The 23460-nt window shown below is 37.9% G+C and overlaps 1 protein-coding gene across 2 annotated transcripts in view; it reads right to left on the bottom strand.

Annotated features, from left to right (window-relative positions):
• TRHDE (thyrotropin releasing hormone degrading enzyme) overlaps positions 1–23460 on the bottom strand; it is a 367482-nt gene that overhangs the window by 159842 nt on the left and 184180 nt on the right. For both annotated transcript variants that reach the window (XR_004620882.1, XM_034644164.1), the window contains exons 4-5: positions 10782–10936; positions 7650–7763 (exon numbers count right to left, since the gene is read on the bottom strand). Coding sequence is in view for 1 of the 2 variants with exons in the window: in XM_034644164.1 (XP_034500055.1) it covers positions 7650–7763; positions 10782–10936 (269 nt within the window). In the remaining variant the exon portion in view is untranslated. The remainder of the gene's footprint in view (positions 1–7649; positions 7764–10781; positions 10937–23460) is intronic.

The following is a 23460-nucleotide window of genomic DNA, read 5'->3' as shown; positions in this document are numbered from 1 at the left end:
CGGTTCATATAAAGGGCTTTCCTACATTTGTGAATGTAGATACACAGAGGTTATTCAGCTCAATGCCAAAACACGTTCTACCCCAAATCACCTTTTTGGAATCGTGGTTGAGGAGAACTGCCTGAGTGGTAAACTGCATGGTGGGCTAGCCAGTACCACACTTGTCAGATGCTTAGGAAAGATGGTAACAAAAAGGTGTACACTCAAGACACCTGGGAGAATGTCTTACCTATTTCACAGTGATATGTAAAATGTTTAATGCCACACAGTAAACGCTACCTAAGTCTTCACCATTACAAGTGTTAATGGTGGGGGTGCCTGGGTGGCTCTGTTGGTTAAGCGGCTGCCTTAGGCTCAGGTCATGATCCCAAGGTCCTGGGATCCAGCCCCATGTTAGGCTCCTTGCTCAGCGGGGAGTCTGCTTCTCCCTCTCCCTCTGCCATTCCCCTGCTTGAGCTCTCTCTCTCTCTTTCCCTCAAATAAATAAAATCTTAAAAAACAAACAAACAAGTATAAAAGGTATAATTGAGGCAAAATCTTCAACAACCTCAAACTATCTTATTACCCTTTGTAGGTTTTTTCTTTTTTGGTTTTCTCTTCACAGGATGCCCTTTTACATTTTTTTATTCATATCACTTGAACTCACTACTTTCATTTCTCACATTCTTGTCTGGTAACATCTGAACAGTATGAAAGTAACCTTGATGAAAAGGATAAAAAAATACAAAAGTCCCATAAAGTGTTATGGACTGAGACAGTCACTCCTTGCTTAGAAATGAGTTGTGTTCTAATGTCTTTGAAAACATATAGCTGCTGGGTTAAGGATGATTAATAATTAGGAAATTAATAAATTAGCTTTTGGTTGCCCTCTTAGTCCCCAGCCACCAGTTTTGGTCATATTTGTGTTAAAGGCTTTGCAAAGCAAATTTTTTTAACATATCTGGGAAAAGGCTGAATGATATCAAATGTTGAACAACACATATATTATAGGGAGATAAACATTTTTACTAGTGGTGGTAAGAGGTACAGATTAACAATGGTATAATCTGCTATCATAAATAATGTTGTTTGTGAACAATGATGTCTAACAGAACATTTCATCATTTTGGTATAAATTTTTGGCATTATCAGTTTTTTGGCGTATCAAGCACTGACAAGTTTTAGCAAGTGGAAGAATTCTGCTTACAAAGAGCTCTTACTTGAAAAGGGAATGAATGGGTTGACTTTCCCTGCAATATTTCTAGATATGAAAAAGGATGGCCTTGCATTATTGTTGGGCTCCAGGTTCAGAAGAATTTTCTTCTTAGAAAGTGTCTAATCTTGTCAATTTATCATTTGCTTTTGAAATTCCTATGGAAATGTTGAATGACCTTGACAACATGCAAACCTGAACATGGTCTTCGGAAGAAATACTTTATTCCAAAGAGAATGCTCATTTATCTTTTATCTCTAAGTTTAAAATATACAAAACCTGAAACACTTAGTGTCTTTCTGAACAAAATGACTTTGCTTTAAAGAAAATTCATTCCTTAAGAACATACAGGAGATTTCCATTTGCAGCTTTGTTTTAAATTTTAAAAATTTGCATAGGAGGAAATGTGAGGTGATGTGACTAAGAAAACTTCCCAGATACATACCTAAACATATAAAAGGATAAGTGAATATATATGAAAACTAAGGAATTATGTTTGCTTTTTCTTCCCTTCCTAAAGACATCTTACTTAATAAAAGCTGATCTTCTATTAGAAGCAGAGTTACCTTTTCTGAAACTTAACACACCTTGATAACAAGCACTTCCAAAAGCTCGCATTTCCCAATCGTGAAGCCAGCGTCTTGATTCTTATAAAAGAACGACAAGCGTAAGTAAAAGGGTAAATGCATTATCTGTTCTTCAGTTGGAGTTTCAGCCTCAAAAATGCACTTGTGTCATAAAACTTCAGAATCGTTAATGTATTTTCACAATTAACAAATGACCCCTCAGCCTTTTCCATCCCTTTTGGGAAGAAATGCCCTTAACAGGGCTACTGGCCCATCATTAACATATTTTGTAAAAAGCACAGAATTAGCCCTAAAATGAGAGAAAATGTAAACACAATTTGCTATTGTAGTAGCCTTAGTGAGAGACATCGTCACGTGTTAGTGTAATAGGTATCGTTCCTGTTTTCACTGCTAGACCCGCTCGAGATTCTTCGTGTCTCTTCAGCCACCACTGGTTAGAATCCAAGTCTCTGACCTGCTTCTTAATACTGACATTCTTTTTGTATGTTTGTACGCTCTGAGTGTTAGTCTAACCCTCAGTGCACTGGGCCTGTACACATTAGAACTCCTCAGATGTTTACTCAAAAGTTCGGATATGGCAGATGAGACCCTTTCCTTCAGGGCCATCTGCTACTGTCCTCACTGCAGCTCTTACTTCCTCTGTGCACTTTGTTTCTTTGTTACAAGCCTATTGTCCACTAATGCCCCAAACTGCTCTGATCACGAATGCTAAGGAAAAAGCAACCCTTTCTCCCAGGGGAGAGGGCTACAGATCTACTCAAATACAGAAAACAAAAAAATTTTTTTTATTTTTTAAAATAAAAAATCTCCGTTTTCGGCAGAGAACTTGCTTGCTGAAAGGGGGTGGAGGGAAAGTAAAGGGAGAGCAGGAGAAGAGGTCGATTTTGAAGGCTGTGGTCCCCCAAGAGACCCAGCTAGACATTCCTTCCAGCTTCCTTCTAGTCTTTCAATGTAAATGTCACTGCTAAGCTACTGAACAGGATCAAAAAGACCATAACCCCATGGAACTAGTCATAAGAAGCCTTCAAATTTTTCACATTCAACGTGTGTTAGTCATTTGAAAAAAAAAAAATATCATTGACCAGTTGAAAACAATTGGATCATCTAATTTACTGACTCCTCAGGAGCAGAAAGAATATTATAATGTGGATTTTGATCATAATAGACAAGCACAACTATATGGAAAATCATGAACATATATACATACATTTATTTGGTATTCAGTATTTATAAAGTAAGATTCAGAATAAGTATCTAATTTCCAAGTGATCTGTGACCCCATAGCCTTACTGGGCAAATATATTTTGATATTGATGAAGTATAGACAATAGTATCAATATACCAACTATTACTGAAATGTCTATTAACTAATTTTGAAAAGCATGCAAAAAAAAAAAGCATTTTTCCCTGTAAATATTAAGTCAAGTATGGATTTGAGAAATGAAGAGCTGAACAAGTAAAATATTAACCAAAACCAAGATGTTTATCTCTACCTTTCTACCACCCTCTGAATAGCAGTATATATCATTATTTGGAATGCTGAAGCAGTGTATCTTTACATTTCAACTGAAAATAAGCATTGAACTCAATCGACTCTATTTCAGTTCATCAATGGTTTTCTCAACTTCTTTTTGAGTAAAAATAAAATAATTTAAAAAGTAAAGATAATTTTACTGTAATGCCTGTTAACTTCAGCAGGCAACTTTTACTGGAGCACATTAAAATGATACTGTCCAATGGCAGAATTCATTTTTATTATTTTAGTCCTATCCATGATAGAGACAATTGAGAACATTTTTCAAGGTTTTGGGCAATACACTTTAAGATATCTTAAGTATTTAGCATAATGAAGTTTAGTTGCATGATTCTCCCTTAATAGTTATCTTTATGCCCAGGTATGTGTCCTCATAAAAATTTAGGGAGAATTCCCAGTCTGCAGACTTTATCAGCACACAAAGTTACTGCTGGGTGAAGCTCCAGAGAATCCCAATTCATTTAACAAAAGAACATACACTCGTGTTTAATAATTCTCATTATAGCAGCATGTCCTCACAATGCTATATTCAGGAAACTAAAGGACATGCCTACAATGTAGATACAAACTATAATGAAAACTTATGCAATATGCACACGAGATATGATTTTGCCTGCATCAGCACCAGGTCTGTAAAATAAGAAATTCATCAGAGCAGCATTTTACCATGCATCCTTTTCTTGTACTAAAACTCTTTTACCATAGACTTTTTCAAATTAAAATGATCTAGAATTACTGAAGAATAGTAACTATGTTGAGTCTTCCCTTTTTTTTCTTCCCTTCCAGGGAACACAGTGAGATTTAATATGACTGCCATCAATATCACACTGTAACTTGATCCATCCAATAACGTCACGAACAGCCAACTTTGATGAAATAGCGTCAAGCAAAAGGACTACATGCCCCTGAAATGTATCCTTAGCCCTGAGCTGAAGAAGTTGCTTCTGATGATCTTGACACTTCTGTTTGATGAATGAAACATTATATAAGGCTTATGTTCCTACAGAATAATCCACATTGCCAGTATACGCAAGAATTGATTTGGTGAGACTGAGTCTAGTTACAAAGATTATAAAAGTTATTTTGTAATCTATATATAATTGTTATAAATCCAGGGTGTCAAAACAGATGACTGGGCTTGGAAATGTTAGGGCATCTACACATAAAATCAATGCACCTTTCTAATGGAGCGTTTATTTTCCAGGTACCTGATGTCCACTCACGTTTGTATCGTGGCTCATACATTTCAAAGATTTTGCAAGTTATTTTATCTTCACAAAAGTTCTGCGAGCTTCATAAGTCAGGACAATTGCCCCCATTTTTCAAATGATAAGAAACAGAGAAGTGAAACACTTTTCCTGGAATTTGAATTTCTTCTTTCCAATCCATTCCCCTGACCTTATATCATACTACTTGTAAAGGCCCGTATCTACAAAATGGTAACCTTGATTAATTTGTGGGGAACAAAGCTATCATAACAGTTTTTATTCCATGTAGTGTTACTAATATAAAAACTGATCACTTCTGCATCAGAAACTGGCTCTGAACACACACACACACACACACACACACACACACAAAGATTTTACTAACAATCAAGCAGACTAAGCAAATATATTGGCCTCAATCAGAACAAGAACTTCTTTGACAACATTATGTAATTCTGGGCTGCTTTATTGCTATTCCACTGAAGGTAGATTGTCATAGCAATCACCCTAGCAAACTGAAATTATGTTTTAGTGCTTGAGACTTGGTGTGTAAAAATGATAAAAGCACTGTTTTTGAGATTAGAGACCAAAAAGGTCAGCTTCCTGAATTTCTTTACTCCTGACACGCTCCAGACTTCTGATTTTTCTATTTTAGGCTAAGCTCTAGTAAAGCCCAAGCCTTGCACTCCTAGGTAAGCTTTTGTGCATATCACAATCGTATGAGTTACTGCTGACACAGCCGTCACTCTTGTTCTTTCTAGTATTTCTTCCACTCTTGCTGATGCCATTATGAAAAATCGTGCTGGCACAGCCTTAAAGTCACTTAATATCCTTTTATCTGGGGGGCTAACTTACTCCTAAAATTTTGTTTGCAAAGAAGATATTAATGATATACAGAGGAGCAAGTTGTTTATAGTTTCTTCTCACAGGTTTTTTGAATTTAGTGTATTGAGGTACTCTACAAACTAAATAAAGGTACTAAAAAGCAAAAGCAATCCGAAATCAGAAAGTATTTATAATCTTTACAATCTGAACATAAAGAGACATCATAATAAGACCTGTACCTCCTCACTACTGACTAATCAATTGCAATGGAGTTTATTCTTTCATCTATTAGTTTAATAAGGTGAGCTTTCTATATCACTATACTTATACCATCATTAATTCTCATTTCTCAATTATGAAATATGGATTTATAAGAAATAAAATCTTGTATCTTACCACCCCAAGGTTTTTATATTCTCAGTTCATCATCTGTATTCTATTAAGAACAAAGTCCCAGGTGGGTTATTTATACCTTATGTTCATTTTCAATACATCTTATAAGTATGTCCTCCAGAAGGCCTACATTTATAACTTAACTGATAAAAAATGATGAAAGAACACAAAAAAATTATGCAGAGACAAAATCCAGTATAAAGACATTGAAACTTGGGATAGATATATTGCCATGCTAATGTCATCAAAAGCTGTCAGTTTTCAGCCCATGTATAATTCTGTTGATTACTTTTTAATCCAAGATGTGTTTTTCATAATGATGAATAGAAGGGATTTTACGATAGATAGCTGAATGAACTAAAAAAAAAAAAAAAAGCTTACCTATATGAGTAGCATGTCACTTGTAATAAGGTCATTTTTTTAATATTGAAACAAAATGAAATTATAAATCAGTAATAATCCACAGCATAATGAAAATTAAATGAAAATTTTAAACAAAGTTGGTTGAAAGTCATCTAAAAATCAAAAGATATTTTGGGAAATTTGGGGAATATTTTCAATATCCTTAAACACTTCAGTGTTAAAATTTCACATTTGTTAAAAGAATATTTTACTTAATATCATATGGTATTGGTGATTTTTCTTCAAAGTTCTTTAAAGGCATTTTCACTTATATCCACTGCCATGATAAAGCAGTTCCAGTAAGATTTTTAGAATCGTGTCATATACGCAAGGCACACCTAGATACAGAGGGCTAAGTAAAAGTATCTCATTATTTGAGGAAATGATCCATGTTGCTTTTACAAAATAAGGACAAAACTGCATGATCATAATGAAAACATATCAATATGACATTACTATTGTCATGGTTCTTCTGTGAGATATGCAAGATCACATTTTTTTTATGCAGAAGTTGGCTGAATTGATGATAGAGAAGGTGACTTACAGACACCTTCATATTTCACCTTGGTTTAATGCTTCAAATCATACTCATAATTATGGCAAATAACTAGATAATCTCTTACTATTAATAATTTAAACATCAAAAAAGAGCAGTGTAAAAGAAATACATGTTATTGCCTATGCTATATCGCAGGCGAGATATGAGCTTCTGGAAGCTGACAAATGTTAGTATGTAGCAATTTTTACACAGTATCACTTAAATTAAATTTAAAATTCAAGTTCCAAAACAACATATACCCTGGGTTTCATTTAATAATAACAGTCGCTTATTGATTAATAACAACATACATAAAACGAAAACCTCATATTAAAAGACACATAAGAACCACGCCTTCCCTCCAGTTTTTCTGATAGGATGTTCTAGAAACATCGTGGCTTAAGGGACAAAGAATCTGACTTCAGGTTCAGATATACAGATTTGCTCTTAGAGTACAGATATAATATGCATAACTCCTCATGAAGTTAATGATATCTTGCTAAGTCATTTGATTCTAAAGTACATCTTCAACCACAATGTATTTTATAAATAAGCAAATATTTTAGCTAATTTTTAGTCACAATGAAAAAATACTAAGGTCTCATTTTTCTATACACTGAAATACTCTATTTACTTAAACATTACTTATTAATGACTGTTACCTTCTCAATCTTAAAAGAATTTTCCTTTGTTATCAAATGCAACAACCTAAGATATTTCTATGAAGAAAATCTATACCATTTTGAAATCAATTTATAACCAATCAAACTCTATTCAGTTCTAATAAATAAAACAGAACTCTTTGGGAATACTTCAAATTTAAGTTAAACTTAAATTTTGGTTACTTTTTCTTTATTGGACATGTGATTTTCCATATGGTATTTTCAGTCACCTCTAATGATAATATAAGCTCTGTAACACGAGACCAACCTTTTGCTAGGAAGTCCAAACTAAAAAAAAGTGCACCTACCATGTTCCAGCCAGGGTAGAGGTAGTCTGTGCCAACAAATTCAAAGTAGTGAGCAAAACCTTCCTTCAGCCACACATCTTCCCACCATACTGGAGTCACGAGGTCACCAAACCACTGCAATTGAAAAATGAATGAGCATCAGATAAAATCAAATTTATCCCAGAATTATTTTATCTAAAATTAAATGTATTTAATTAAATTAAATTTAATTATTTAATATGACAGTCTATGACTGTCATAACTGGAATTCATTCCCCAACAGATTTTTTGATCTTAAAATGTATTGTGGCAAGACTATGGATTTGTTGAACTACTTGGTGACACTTTGTTTGTTTTATAAATGCATTCAGGGAAGAACAAAAATGCAATGACCAAGGAATACAAAAAGAATATTTAACCCAGAGAAAAAAGGACTCAGGAGAAAAACCTGATGACAGCTCTTTTCAAATATTTGGAGGCCTAGTATACAGAAGAGGAAGAGACTTTTGTCTTGTGGCCCTACAAGGAACAAATAAGGACTAATGGATGGAAATCAGGGTTAGTAGATGTCTGCTGAAAATATAGGAGACCCTCTAACAGAATGAGATGGCCAAAGATGGAAAATACTGCCTCAAGTGGTGAGCTACTCATCACAGGAGGCATGGAAGCATTGCCTTCCAACATCACAGACAACTCAAAGAAGACATTGGCTGATGGAAGGAACTGAGGGCTTTCATGATGCCTCACACCTACTCTCCATGATCTTGTGATAATAAGGGGCTGGACCAAAAAAATCTCTAAAAAAAATCTCTTCATGAAAAATAATGTCTTTTTTTTTTTTTTTTGAGAGAGAGAGAGAAAGCTAGTGGGGGGTGGGGGAGAAGCAGAGGGAGAGGGAGAGAGGGAGAGAGCGAATCTTAAGCAGGCTCCACACCCAGCAGGAAGCTGGCCACGGGGCTCCATCTCAAAACTCTGAGATCATGACCTGAGCGGAAATCAAGAGTTGGGTGCTTACCCATCCGAGCCACCAAGGTGCCCCGATAACGTTGTCATTGTTAATTCGTGTTTTAATTAGACCATGACACGCCACTCTGAAATCCTTGCTTAGTTCGGCAAAAAGTTAAAGAAATTCTTTTTTTCATTAAAAATAAAAATAAAAACATCATACGCCTAGAGTGATCCTAAAGACTGGGTGTGATGATGAAAAAGGAAATGTCCCTTCCTGTGCAGCTGACACTTTATTGTGGAGGCAGGGGAATGAGGTGAGATACAAAATAAAAAATGCATAAGCAAATGAACAAGACAATTTCAGTTCCTAATAAAATGTGATAGGAATGGGGGAGGAGCCACTTTGATTGCCAAAGGAAAAATGCTCTCTCTAAGCTGTTGACATTTGAGCTCAGACTGATGATAAGATGGAGACAGCCATGAGAAAACCTTGGAACAAGATTCCAGGCAGATGTAAGCAACAGTTAATGTGAAGACTGTAAGTGGGAATGAGACATTTAAGAAGCGGAGGGAGAAGGCGGACAGTATCAGATCAGTTACAGCTTTAGGAGCTCCAGTGAAGAGCTTGGTGATGGAGCGTTTCAATATTAATAATAAAGTATCAGTGACTCAGGAGGATCTCTAACTGAAATACAAGTAAGAGACAACTCTATGTGGATGACCATAAAATAAATGATATTTAAAATAATTTTTATTCTTAATCAAAAATGCATGTTTCTCCTTTAAATTGAAAGCCTGTCTTAAAAATCATGCCAATGCATAGGTGGGAGAGAGGGTAATGTAGAAAATAATTTGGTAATGAGAATGGAAATTCTGTTTCTCGCAGCTTCTGGTCCATTTTCTCATGGTAAGTAGCCTGGCACTACTAAGTTATAACAAGAAAGTAATGCAGAATATGGAATAAATGAAATCCAGTTCTAGGAACAACGATAAGATCATTGATGTGCTATTATTTCAACAGAACTATGCAAGTAACCTGTTTCTAGGAATCTGCAAAAAGGAAACTGCTTATGCCTTGAATTATTATGCTTCACTGGAAAGCATCCTCTTTAGCACAGTGGACGAAACTTGATTATCTGTGCAAGGGATCCCCTTACGTCTCTGAGGCAAGCGACACATGCCTGCCCTATCCAGGATGACAGCTACAAACATCATCCAGGTTTACTTGCGGAAGGGTGGCAGTGAGGGAAATGGCCCTATGGCCCGAACCAATTTATCATTACGTCAATGTTCATGTATTAGCGTTTAGCACGTCACTTTCTTTCGCCGACAGCATTTTCCACATAGTTCCTTCTTGAGTTTTTCTAGCTTTTTAGAAAGGTTTTGGGTCTATAACACATAGAAGCCATGCAGTATCACAATGAGATTTCCAGGGGTTTAACTTAAAACTCTCCATACTCACCAGGGCAGGAACTGCTTTCCATTAGCATGAACATTTATTTTCAGTTTCGTCTTTTTTTTTTTTTCACTAGAATCAAGATTCAAATAAGCATTGCAAAATCTCTGTAATACCTTCCACTCATTGTAAGAAAGTGCATAAAATCAAAATGAAATTAATTTTATCTTTGCTTCACTACAAAGTTGGCTAATTTACATATGAATTTCTCAACATGCCAAGACAAAAAAATATCAATCACTGAAGAACAAAGACTCTATGGCTGAGTTAGTGAAAGACTTCCTAAGTGTCTATGTGATGGGGAAAAGGGAATAACAAATTGATTTCAGCAAAAGCAAATTTTGACACGTACACAAAACTCAGCTGCATCTTGCAGCGATGCAATAAATCACTGCCATCACTGCACTTACCATATATACACACCAATAATCACAAGGAAATAAAGCAAGGTTGACAAGGACTCGTGACTGGATAGGGTCTCCAAAGAGGCTGCTGGGTGGCAGGGCCATCGCACTCCTCAGCTAAACCGAATGACAGTTGTTTATTCAATATCATTAGTGTGTTTGCTTTTGTTTGTGCCGTCATCTGAGAAAAATGACATAGCATCCAAAAAGAACTAAGCAGTACTCTCTATATAATTAAAACTTAATTGGGAGGATAATAATTTAGCTCCTAATCTAAATATCTGAAATCGTTCTGCATTCTCAATAGTTTGCAATTATACTTACACCTGATCCTTTTTCTCATACCTGGTGACATATCTCATGAACAATGACCATGGTGACATCCAGTAAATAAGAAATAGATGAAACACTGGGATCCAGCAGAATTCTTTGCTCCACAAAAATACTTAGTCCCCAGTTCTCCATAGCAGCGTACGGATGCTTAGGCACAGCTAAAAGATCTAGAAATAGAATAAAACAATTCCAAAGGCTTTAACAAACATACCAGATTCTAAATTCATACCCTAAAAAAGTCCAGAAATCCTAATGAAAGGGAATATTTGCTCTTTCTTGGGAATTTTTTTCTTTCTAAATTAAACTACCTGCCATTTCTACATGACAGCAGAAATATAGGCTATCACCGTACACACTGGCCATATCCATTCATCACCGTTCATTTTCAGACCCAGTGCTGGAGGAGGCTGGAAGTATCGGCACCATTATTGATGGGCCCATCCTAATAAGTTTCAGGAAGTCAAGGAAACCAAATGCAGCAGAAATCTACAGAGTCAAAAAGCATTGTGCCTTCTAATGAAAACATATTCAGCTCAATGCAGTGAATACTGTACTCTTCCCTTCACCTCAAATGTTTTCGAGAGAAAACACCTTCTAGCAGTTTAAAAGTGTGACGTGTCATTTTTCTAATTGCACAGATTCTCCTGTGTTTTTTGAGTCCTGTTAAAAATAAAATGTTGCATGCAAAGATAGCTTAGAGACAAAACTGTAATAGTGGAAATTGTCAAAAGGACTACTGAGGGAGCCTGCAGTCTTTGGTTTTGGTCCTGCCCTCCACCATTAACTAGATATATGACCTCGGTAAATCACTTAATTTCTCGAGACCACAATTCCCTCACCTATAAAATAAGGTTATTGGCCTTCATTATCTCTAAAATCCCTTCCAGCTCCAAAAATCTATGATTAGATGATACTAAGATGTGTGCTTATTTTAAAAGGCTGTAGAGGTATTATCAACTTCTGGTTAAGGTGACACAATAAGTTCATGCTTTGATGTACTCCCTCTGCTCCAAACACAGCAGTGATAAATAAAATATTAAAAGGGAAAACTAAAAAATATCTCCAGGCTTGAAAATAAACCTCTTCATGGATCAGAAATGGTTCAGAAATGCAAAGCAGTGATTGCATGTGAAGCCACAGTCCTGCTGGGTTCTCGCTCCAGGGGCAGGCAGTGACAGCTGGGGACTGGCTCCAGCAGGATCCACCGGAGCCAAAGGGACCTGAGCCAAGCTGACTGCGTGATGCCAGGGGTTGAGGTAGGGCATGCATGTTCACGAGGGCTGTAAATAGCTGCTGCTTATTGCTTCTTGGAAAAGCTAGGAAGTGGCAGAGTTAGGATTTGAACCCAGGCAGCCTGATTCCAGGGCCTTGCTCTTCATCACAATGACATAATGCTTTCGGTCTCTGACCCAAAAGGTCCATTTCCCAATAACCCTAGAGTAACTACCTGGGATGCCAAGAAAAAAATGGTACGAGAATGTTTGCTACAGTATTGTTTTTAATAGTGAAAGGGGAGGGGTGCCTGGGTGGCTCAGGCAGTTAAGGGTAAGCATCTGCCTTTCAGCTCAGGTCATGATCCCGGGGTCCTCAGATCGAGCCCTGCGTTGGGCTCCCTACTCAGCGGGGAGTCTGCTTCTCCCTCTCCCTCTGCCCTTGCCCTTCCGCTCATACTCTGTTGCTCAAATAAATAAAATCTTCAAAAAAAAAAAAAAAAGAGTGAAAAGGGAAAAACAAATGCCTTTCACCAAGATAGTAGACAAAGAAACTATAAAATAGTTAAAGGAATACTACACAACGATTGAAATACAGGATCTTACCCCTAGATTCTTATACTACATAAATCAATATGGATAATCTGAAAAACATAATGTTGAGGAAACCAGTAAGGTGTAAAATGACCCATACCATGTACTACTTAAAAATAAGCAGAATAATACCATATGCTATAAATGGACACTCACACATGCACACACATACCCAGACAGATAGTAGTGGTAAAATGCACAGGCAATCACACATGTATATGGATGATGAACACCAAATTCAAAATCATGATTGCTTCAGGAAAGAAAGGGCAGAAAGGGGATGAGGGACAGTCTTTTAGGTTCGTGGACCCCATTTCAGCATAGGGTTGGGAGGATTCCCACACCACCAAGCAATTCTTGGACACTGGAGAATATGAGAATTCAACTCAATTCTGCCACTATCTACCCAGAGATAGCATCAGATTCCACAGGTTAAGGGTTCAGTCCTACAAGACTGTCCTGTACCCCCACTTAAGATGCCAGTAACAAGCCCAGGTTGTTATCTGTATTTCTGACTGGCTAGAAATCAGAGGTCCCCATGACCTCCTCCTTAGGTTTGATTAATTTGCTAGAGAGGTACGCATAACTCAGAAACGTTTTTACTTCCTAGATTACCAGTTTATTACAAAAGGATATAACTCAGGAACAACCAAATGGAAGCAATGCATAGAGCAAGATACTGACAAAGGGTGTGAAGCTTCCATGCCCTCTTAGAGTGTACCATTCTCCCCAGATCTCTCTCTTCACTACCAGGGAGGCTCTCTGAACTCCATCCCTTGTAGTTTTTACAGAGACTTTGTTACATAGACATAATTGACTGAATCGTTGGCCACTGACAATGGACCTCAATCTCCAGTCCCTAATCATTTGATTCGCTCCACATTGATTAGATCTGCCCCCATCCTTAGGTGAGATCCAAAAGTCACCTCATTAACATAACAAAGACACTAACATTAACTAATATTAACATAACAAAGACTCTCAAACCCTTAGGAAATTCTAAGGGTTTTGGAAGCTCTAAGCCAAAAACCTTGTAGGAACACCAGATATATTTGAGAAATATGTATCAAACATATATGAGAAATACATATTTGGTCATTCAGATGACCAAATAGATATTTCTTATAAATCACAGTATTCCAGATGGTCACAAAAGGGATTTCAAATCTGTCTTTAATATTAATTTTTTAAAAGCAGGTGATGGGTACACGGATACTATTTGTAATATTATTGTTTCTTTTCTGTATGCTTTACATATTTCATAATAAGAAAAAGAATAAAATGGTCAGCAGTCTTATAATATGGTTGACTGTCATGTATTCATCATTTCAATGAACATCTTCTCATCACTTGCAGTGTCCTTAAGTCTAAGATGTATAATAAAATAAATTGATATGATCCCTATATCCACTACATTTTAATCTAAGAATGGGGACAGGAGAGTATAATACGAGAAATAACGAAAGAATAAAAAGTGCTGTGAAAGAGAGAGAAAACGTCTGGTTGGAGATGTTCTTGAGAGTTAGTATTTGAGTTGGACATCAAGAGCAAATAGGATTTCAACAGGCAGAGAGGTACTATCTGCATTCATTGACACAAGTATTTATTTAACATCTCCTTTGCTCAATATAAGAATCGTCCCATCCTTCGAGCTCTCCTTGCCCCCTGCTCTAATGGCACTTACATTCATATGTAGGTGTGTGGAGGAGGAAGAGGTCAATCAACAAATAGTAAATGAATGAAAGAAATTCAGTGAACAATAAGTTCTACAAAGAAAATACAACAGAGTAAGACCGTGATTGACGGATGGGGCTGGTGCAATGTGGTCAAGGCAGGCCTCCTAAGGTAATCACATTCCACCTGAGGTGTGAATAATGTTCGAAGTCAGCTATCCAAAGACTTGTCGAAGTGTGTTCTAAGAAGGGACAACAAATGCAAAGGTCCTCAGGAGGAAATGAGATGGGAAATTAGATGAGTATATTGGACAAACAAGAAGGTCAGTGTGGCTGAAGGATATAAAGGAGAACAAATTGCAAATACATCATAAGTAGACATTCTTCTACTTAAGATTTTAATTTGAGACCTTCCCTAAGTATGACCAAACTAGGCAGCAGTCCCATCCTGTGCCAATCCTGTCTGCCACCAGCAGATGGCAACAGCAGTAACCCATCTGGGGTCATGTACTTGAAGGAACACGTGAACTTAGGAACAATCCTTTGGAACCATGCCTGTTGAAAACAGACGCACTTCTGTATGCTGGAGTTCTCCAAGAGTTGAGAGCAGTCAGGTCCCCAAAAGGAAGTGAGCAGATCAGGCCACACACTGGAATCTGGATTGGCTCAACTGGTACAGAGAGAAGATTCCTGACTTGAGCCAGATGGAGACTCAAGGAGTTTGTAATAAATAGGAAGGTACACTTAGGGGGCAGTCATCAGACAGCAAAAGCTTAACTAGCAGCATAAGCAGGTACAGGTACGGTGAGGGGTCAGTTAAAGGTTGGTGCCAAAGAAACCACTAATGACCTAAACAGGCAGCTGGTTACCTATTGGTTTCCAGACTTCCAAGGGCACAGAAGCCAGGCCTGGGTAATAAGGCTATACATCAACCAGACAAGAACTCTCGAGCAAATGGAGCTACCCTCAGAAAAAGTGATGGAGAACAGAGTAAAACGCAGAAGCATCAGTAATGGGAGGCAGCTTCTCAGACACAGAAAGTTTTTACAATAGATATAGGGAACCATGTCTATGGATAGCAGAAGGGGGAAAAAGTGGAACTAAAAAATTTAGATTAGGCTACTATGCACATAATAACCTTGTAACAAAATACCAAAGAAACTTGGATTTTGTTCTAACAACTACTGAAAGATATTTTAACTGGGCCTCTCTGCTCTGTGCCTTTATACCTTAAGGACTCTTAATATTTTTATATTTGTATATAGTTCTATATTTTAAGAATGCTTTTGGGCACCTGGGTGGCTCAGCTGGTTGAACGCCTGACTCGTGATTTTGGCTCAGATCATGATCTCATGGGTTGTGAGATCAAGCCCCAAGTCACCCTCTCCAGTCAGCAGGGAGTCTGCTTGAGTTTCTCTCCCTCTGCCCCTCCCCCCACTTGCACACGCTCTCTCTCTCTCTCATAAATAAATAAGTCTTAAAAAAAAAGGAATACTTTCATGAAACATATATCTGTATAAACACCGATACACAACTATTCCTAACAGTTTTACTTCCAACAGCCCAAAACTAGAAGTCAATCAAATGTCTATCAGCAGGTGAATGGATAGTGTAGTATATCAACAAAATTCTATTCAGCAATAAGAATTAGGCTGTAGGAAAGTTGAATCCCAAAATAGTTATATGAGTAAAAGGAAGAATATATATATATACATATATATATATATATACACACACACACACAGTATGAATCATGCATTTATATGAAATTCTAGAAAATGCAAACTAACCTAGAGTATCAAAAATCAGATCAGTGGTCTCCTGGGGACAAAGATGGGAAGTGTTAAAGGATTACAACAGGAAACTTTTAGGGATATGCTCATTAGGGTGATGATTTCATGGGTGTATACATAACTTAAAAAATCAAACTGTTCACTTAAAATGTGTGCAGTTACTGCACTTATTATATACCTCAATGAATCTGTTTTAAAAAAAGTACCTTCAGTGAGTTGAAATATTATTTTAACTTTGAAGTTGTTAAGATTTATTCACACTGAATTAGGTTATTTTAATTTTTTGCAAAAATAAATTTGTCATGAGGCTAAATCCATTAAAATGTGCAACCATCCTCTTTAATATGCCTTGAAAACAGAAGAAAATTCAAATGTTTCAGAATCTAATTTATTGGAAATTCAAAGAAAATCCTGGATAAAATTATGCATAGTACTCTGTTTCCAATTAATTACTACAGTTTTAAAAACTATAGGCAGATACCAAATATTCATATAATTCTAGTGAATGCAATCACATACATTAACATAAAAATCTGACTTTCTCTACTTGTTCCCTTCAATGCACTATAATTTGCCTTCTACCTTTTTTTTTTAAAGATTTTATTTATTTATTCGACAGAGATAGAGACAGCCAGCGAGAGAGGGAACACAAGCAGGGGGAGTGGGAGAGGAAGAAGCAGGCTCCCAGCAGAGGAACCTGACGTGGGGCTCGATCCCATAACGCCGGGATCACGCCCTGAGCCAAAGGCAGACGCTTAACCGCTGTGCCACCCAGGCACCCCTCTACCTTTAACACTGGTCAAAACAGCTCTTGCTAACTAAAATCACAACATCTCATGGACACTTCTCAGTTCTTATTTGTTTGATATTGCTGAGAATTATCATGCTGTTTGTTGATCAGGATCTGTCATAACAGGATATATCAATATTTCTCCTCCACTTCTGAGATTAGCCTATCTTATTTTTGTTGCTTGTTTGTTTTGTTTTTATTTCTTCATCCTGACTTTTGAAAATCAAAGTTCCTAGCATTTCCATCTGTGAGTTGTTTGGTGTGTTTTTTTTTTTTTTTAAACTCATTCTACTAGTTTCCTTTGAGTGTTCTCACCCACTCTAATGTCATCTGTCACTTCCCACATGCCCAGAAGCTCTCTTTGAGCTTCAGAGGAAAATATGGAAGCATCTTTGTGGTAGACTGTTATTTGATCGCTCCCCAGTGTACTATTCCTTCTGGAATAGATCCCTCCCATTAATCTGGCTTAAACATAAAGATAACCTCGCAACTTCCTCTTTTGCACTCTGAAGGAAAGTCAATCACCATGAAAAATGTCCTGCTACCCTGACAACAAACACTATGCTAAGAGGAACACTGAAACTATGTGGGAAGGTCCAAAGAATCACCAAACAGGGTCTAATAATACATGCAAACCAAAATAGGCTCCAGTGTTAGTGGCAGTGTTCTGATGCATAACTTTGTAAATATCTACTCTAATGCACTCTACATTATTAAATAACCACTAGCAAAAAAAAGTGTGCAATATCAGGCTTCTCTATGCCGCGGTCAGATTCTGGGCTTACAGATCATTGTCGGCTGCCATCTAGAATAAGATGTATTGGCCCGAGCTCTGGGCTCACCCAAGCCCTGGCTCTCAGGTGAGAGTCTAGTGTCCTTCAACTCAGATACTTTATGCCACAATATCAAGTTTGCACTCCATGTTCTAAGAGTAAAAGGAGTAGAGGAGATACCATTTGAAACATGACATCTAGGTACTTATCCATTGTCTTTCTCTCTTAACACTTTCCCTTTTGCCTGAGCCAGACACCCTAAAGTCCTGGCTCTCCTCAGCAATATTTCTTCACCAGCCAATTCTGCCTTCCATTGTCCACACCCAAACTTGTCAATTCATTTTGCATTTGCCATCCATTTATTTATCTAGATATTCTGAAAGTAGTAAGAGAGTCCCGGCTACGATCAGAACACACAATGACCCAGACTTCAAACCTGAGCCTGAACAAGGATAGAAAGTCCTGGAAGATCAGAGGTTAAATACCAAAGAAAAAAGTTTAACCCTCTGGCAACTCAAGACCATCACCTCAGCAGCCAATCCCTCCAGACCTGAGCGAGGACGGAGCTGCCCCCAAGCCTGGAGTATGACCAGAGGAAGTAGCTCTTTCCTTACAGAACAGCAGTGGTCCCTGGTTGTGTGTGAGATTTTCTACTCAGAAAATCTAAAGTGCCAGACATTAATCCTAGAAGTTTTGGTCTCACAATAGGGAAAAATCCATAAAGCTTTCTCATGGGAGTAACCAATCTTTCTTATTTTCCCTGTATATGCAGTATGTTTTCTCCATTCACCCAGTCATTCATGAAGTTTGCTGAGTCCTTACTCTGCCTCAGGAACGGAGTCTGACAATGACCTGACTCCCATGGGGCTCACGTTCCAGCTTTGGGGCTAGAGGATTGTTGGGGAAAGGGGGCGGGTAAGGAGCCAAAAAATACTCAGATAAATAAATAAAACAATATGAGATTAGGATCGGGACTGCAATGAAAATAACACAAGGGATGTTAAAGAATATGGGGTTGTGGGGAGGATACTTCCTGGTCAGAGTGAGTGACCAGGAAAAACCTCTCTGGAGAGATAGCATCTAAGCTGGAACTCCAACACAATTGAACTTCACCTCCATAAAGGCAGGTCGTTTTTTATCTCAGTCGACGCATTTCTAGAGCCTAGCACAGTGCCAAGAACATGGCTAATGTCCAAGAATTCATTGCAAAATAAATGAATAGTCTTCTTTGCGATGACAAGTCATGCTGAATGTAGCCTACAACTAGTTTTGCTGGTATTACAAGCCAAACAGGTACATAACCATTGGCCAATACCCATCTAAGAAAGAGCATTAAATTCTGCAATCCTGGTCAGCAGGCCCACAGTTCTCTGCCATGTGAAGTGTTCTGCTGCTTCTTTAAACTCCTCCACTAAGTAGCACTGGGAGGCACTCCCTCCAGATTCACAGAAACATTCTGAACCCTGCCCTGGTCCTTCCACCCAAATCCATCCTGCTCTCAAATCCCCAACTTCGGACCTCACTCTTCCTTCTGTGTCCTGCCTCACGTCGCCCTTTAAACTCTACCCCCAACACTGTCCTCCATGCTGTACCCTAGCAGCACAACCCAGGTTCCCTCTCCAGCTCTGCTACCCAGGCCTCCTTGGCAGAGGATAGCGAACCTAACAGTTAAACGCTGGAGCTTTGGAGTCCACAGTCTGTGATCCAAACCCAGGTCCAACGCTTGGTAGCTGGGAGACTTGGAACACATGGTTTAATCGCTCCCAGTTTCCATTTCCTCATGGATAAAATGGGGAAATTAATGGTACCTTCCTTACAGGTTGTTGTGCAGATTAAATGAGATGGTCCATATAAAGCACTTAGTTTTAATTACAAAACATGATAAATCAATGCTATCACTAGTTGGGATCTTTACAGTTCAGCCCCATCTTGGGGAATTGAATGCATCACAGGCTTTAGCTTAGAAGAGGAGGACTCTTATCTTTGAACAAAGATGAAGTGTTGGCTACTATGTTACATCAGGCATTTTAATTTCTGAATTGAAATTTTAAGTCAGGATGTAAAGCCAAATAGGACCTACCTGCAAATGAGCAAACAAAACAAAAGAGACTACATCATAGGACATTTCCATATTATTATTCAGGGATGCTAAGTAAGTTTTAAAGGTGTAATAGGTAAAAACAAATGTTATATTTTCATTATGCCATGACCAGCGCTTGCTCAAGATACTATATGTATATGCATTTATGCTTCAGTATAAAAAAAATAAAACTCCTTGCTCTGACAATTAGCATATGTGCCTAGTAGAAATATAAGTTGCATTTGAAATAGTAATATAAACAAGATAAAAATTCACAGAAGTCACCTATTACCAGTATTGATAAAATGAGAACCACCAACTTTTCTTCTTCCTTCCAAGTGCAAATTCTGAAGTTTTATTTTGATTTTTTTTTGTTTTTTTACTCACAAACTCGTTAGGTTCTGAATGGCTGTTTTTAAGTTCATTTGACAAAGAGGACTTTAAGCTTTGCCCTTCCCTGGGTACATTTCCACCAAATTTAAGAGTGATTCAGTTCTTCAAAGCTTAAAACAAAACACTTTCGCCTGATGGAATTTCTATTGGGGTGTCTTTCTATCTAAAAAAGGCTAGTTTCAGCTACACCTTTTGGCCTATAACGGAATTTTCATCAGTACCACTTGTATTCACAAGCTTAGCATTTCAGTTCTCAAATTCCCAGCATTCTCCCAAAGTAGCATTAGGCCATAATACGCAGTCTATGTTTCTGCTGATCCTCTTGCCACGTATTCAAAAGATTTTTTTTTTTCATTTCTGCAATCATTTTTTTCCAACACTTACTGATTACTGTCAATTGCAAAGGAGGAATGCTTTTCATGTGTTGCCTAATTTCCTCTTCCCTCGAAAAAGAATTTCTACGCCAAAGGACTTATCCTATATGCACAAGGAATATTTGTCATTTTCTCACCCATTTAATTTTTTTAAATTAGCTCTACTTCAGTTTCCATCATCGTATCTTGCATCTTCTTTCAAGCACTTTCCAAACTCATGGTCTTTGCTTTAATGGGCACGATTAGGCATAAACACTGAACACACACTGAATGACCCCTACCTTCGTCATTTGGTTAACAGGCCAAACTGACTAATGCTTGTTATATAACAAAGACTTGTGGTTATCTAAGAGAATGTAGGTTGGAAGTAAAGGTTGCTCTCTATTAAGGTTTCATTTAGGATGCATTTTCATTTACCCCTAAAATACTGATTCATTACCTAATATGGGCCAGACTGATCTGGACACTGGATATATAAACCTGGAACAATAAAGATGCAGTCCCATTAAGCCCCAATGGTAGATACGGTCTAAGAAGTAGAGCCATTGTAGACAAACAGGCAGTCCAGTGCACATGCTGGGTGAGCACCTGGTATGATGGACGCAGCACAGAGCGGAGATTAAGAACACGGGCTCTGAAGCCAGACAGCCTAGGTTCAAACTCAATTCTGCTACTTAATGAAGCATGCTACTTACCATTTCTGTCCCTCATTTTCTTTACCTGTAAAATGGAGATGATTATAATTGCAACTATTTCACAGGGTTACTGCAAGGGCCGTTGTTGGGACACAATTCTCAAGGGTCTCTCACATTTCTATATGTCTTATGAGCACAGATCCGGACTGTGTTTTGTTCCAGGCTGTCTTTTTAAGAATATCTGTGTAGCAAAAATAGAGATCGTGTCCTCTCCACAGCAAAAGACAGGCAGAGACGCCATCATTTATAAAAGAATCAGGTTCTGTAGGCTTGGGTTTCTCACCTGTAATAGAATCCACTACATAGGCAGGTATCACCTGGCCCTTCTTCTATTGCTCTTGGGAATTGGGGCTCAGGGAACCGGCACAAAAAATACTGAATCTCTGGCTACTGCTATCGCTAGAAGCCGTCATGATTTTATCTCTAACCCAGGAGTTTAATGTCTTTGGCAAGCATTCCTGAAACAATGCCTGGCTGACTTGTCAAGCTTGCAAATGGGATAAGGTAAAATCTCAGCCCCCCCACAGTTCTGAACAACCACACATGTGAGGTGCTTAGAATCGCACCTAGCGAGTGGGAAGTTCTAAACAGCTGTTAGATATTATGGTGGACAGCAAAATGCCCCTCCAAAGATGTCCATGACCTCATTCTTAGAACCTGTGAATATATTAGATTAGTTGGCAAAGAGAAACTAAGGTGCAAATAAAATTAAGGTTGCTGATAAGTGGACCTTAAAATGGAAGAGCAACCCAGATTATCCAGGTGCACCCGATATAATCACAAGGGTCCTGAAAAGTGAAAGCAGGAGCCACGGGCCGTAGTTGGGGTCAGAGTAAAGCAATGTGAGAAAGGCTCTGGAGGCCATTGCTGGCTTTGAAGATGGAAGGGGGTCATGAGCCAAGGCATGCAGGCAGGCAGCCTCTAGAAGTCAGAGAATATTTTGATATTCCCCCCCGGCCAAAGCCTTTCGTGAAAGCAGTATCAAACTGCCAATGTACAGAACTGTAAGATAATAAATTTCTATTGTTTTAAGCCACTAAGGATGTGGCAATTTGTTACACCCTCAATAAGAAACTAATAGAGCCCCAGTGTCATCATCACCATTACCTTTATCATTATTACTGTATTGATAAGCACACTATATTACTATGTAAACTATATAATATGTATTAATATTATATAATATATTGCTACACTATAAACTATATTACTACAGCATTACTATCTTATTGTCATTACTACTATGTAAAAGAGATCCCAAATCTTAGCATAAGAATGGGGAAAGGCTATCTGGAGAAAGTCAGTTATGAGATTTATTGAGTCAAAAGGAATTTTCTGGCGGGAAAGTATATTTCAGGTTAAGGCTATGTGCAAACAAGTAAGAGAGAATATGGTACTTTCAGTAAATAAAAACAAAATCAATGTGGCTGAAGAACATAGCAACAAATCCTGTTTGGGACATGCTGAGTCTGAGATGCCTGTGGAACCTCCAAAGAGAGCGATCTAGTAAGAGAGGCTGAATATAGAGGTCTGATGTGTCGGGGAGAGATCGGGGCTGGGGGAGCAGATTTAAGAAGTCATCAACATGTATACACTGGACTGTGACCGATACAGAGCATAGAAGAGGACCAAGAAGATGTCTGAGGAGCACTGAGATTTAAAACACAGGCAGAAGGAGGGGGAAATGGAGCAGGACACATAAAGGGTATTAACAGGCACTGTCACAAGAGTGGGCGGGAAACCAGAAGAGTGTGACATCACATCATTCAAGAGCAGTGAACCACCCAAGAAGAGGCGAGAGTAGACAACGTCTATGCGTATCTTCAGTAAATTTAGGCGAATGTATAAAGTGAAGTTATTATACACTCATGTAGTTAAATATTAATTAATTAAATATCAATGCTTTCAAATAGTACTAGCTTACCTTTCAATATCATTCTCAACAGATTTTTAAAATGAACTATAAAACCCTTTACACAAGTATAACACAAAGTCTAATCACATGTGTTAGCATCATCACTGGTAGGGGAAAAAAATACAATACCGTGCTAGGGGCTCTCATTAATCAGTTCTTTATTGAGTGTTAGTTGCTGGAATGGGCCCATCCCACAGCATGCAACTCAGGAGTCTTTCTTGTTTCAAAAGCGAGGTAGCTGGGAGTCATTTTGGAGGTTTGGGTAGCTCTTTGACACTCTTTAATTGACAGATTCACATTTCCAGCTGAAGAGAGTATAAAAATAGTACTATTTATAAATGAGCATTCTTAACTCTTGAAACTTGGAGTTGTCAGTAAAATGTATCTCCAAATTCATATG

Source organism: Ailuropoda melanoleuca, chromosome 15, assembly GCF_002007445.2.
Source record: "Ailuropoda melanoleuca isolate Jingjing chromosome 15, ASM200744v2, whole genome shotgun sequence".
In the NCBI taxonomy this organism is placed as follows: Eukaryota; Metazoa; Chordata; class Mammalia; order Carnivora; family Ursidae; genus Ailuropoda; species Ailuropoda melanoleuca.
The sequence above is the reverse complement of the archived record's forward strand: the minus strand, read 5'-3'. Positions and strand labels throughout refer to the sequence as shown.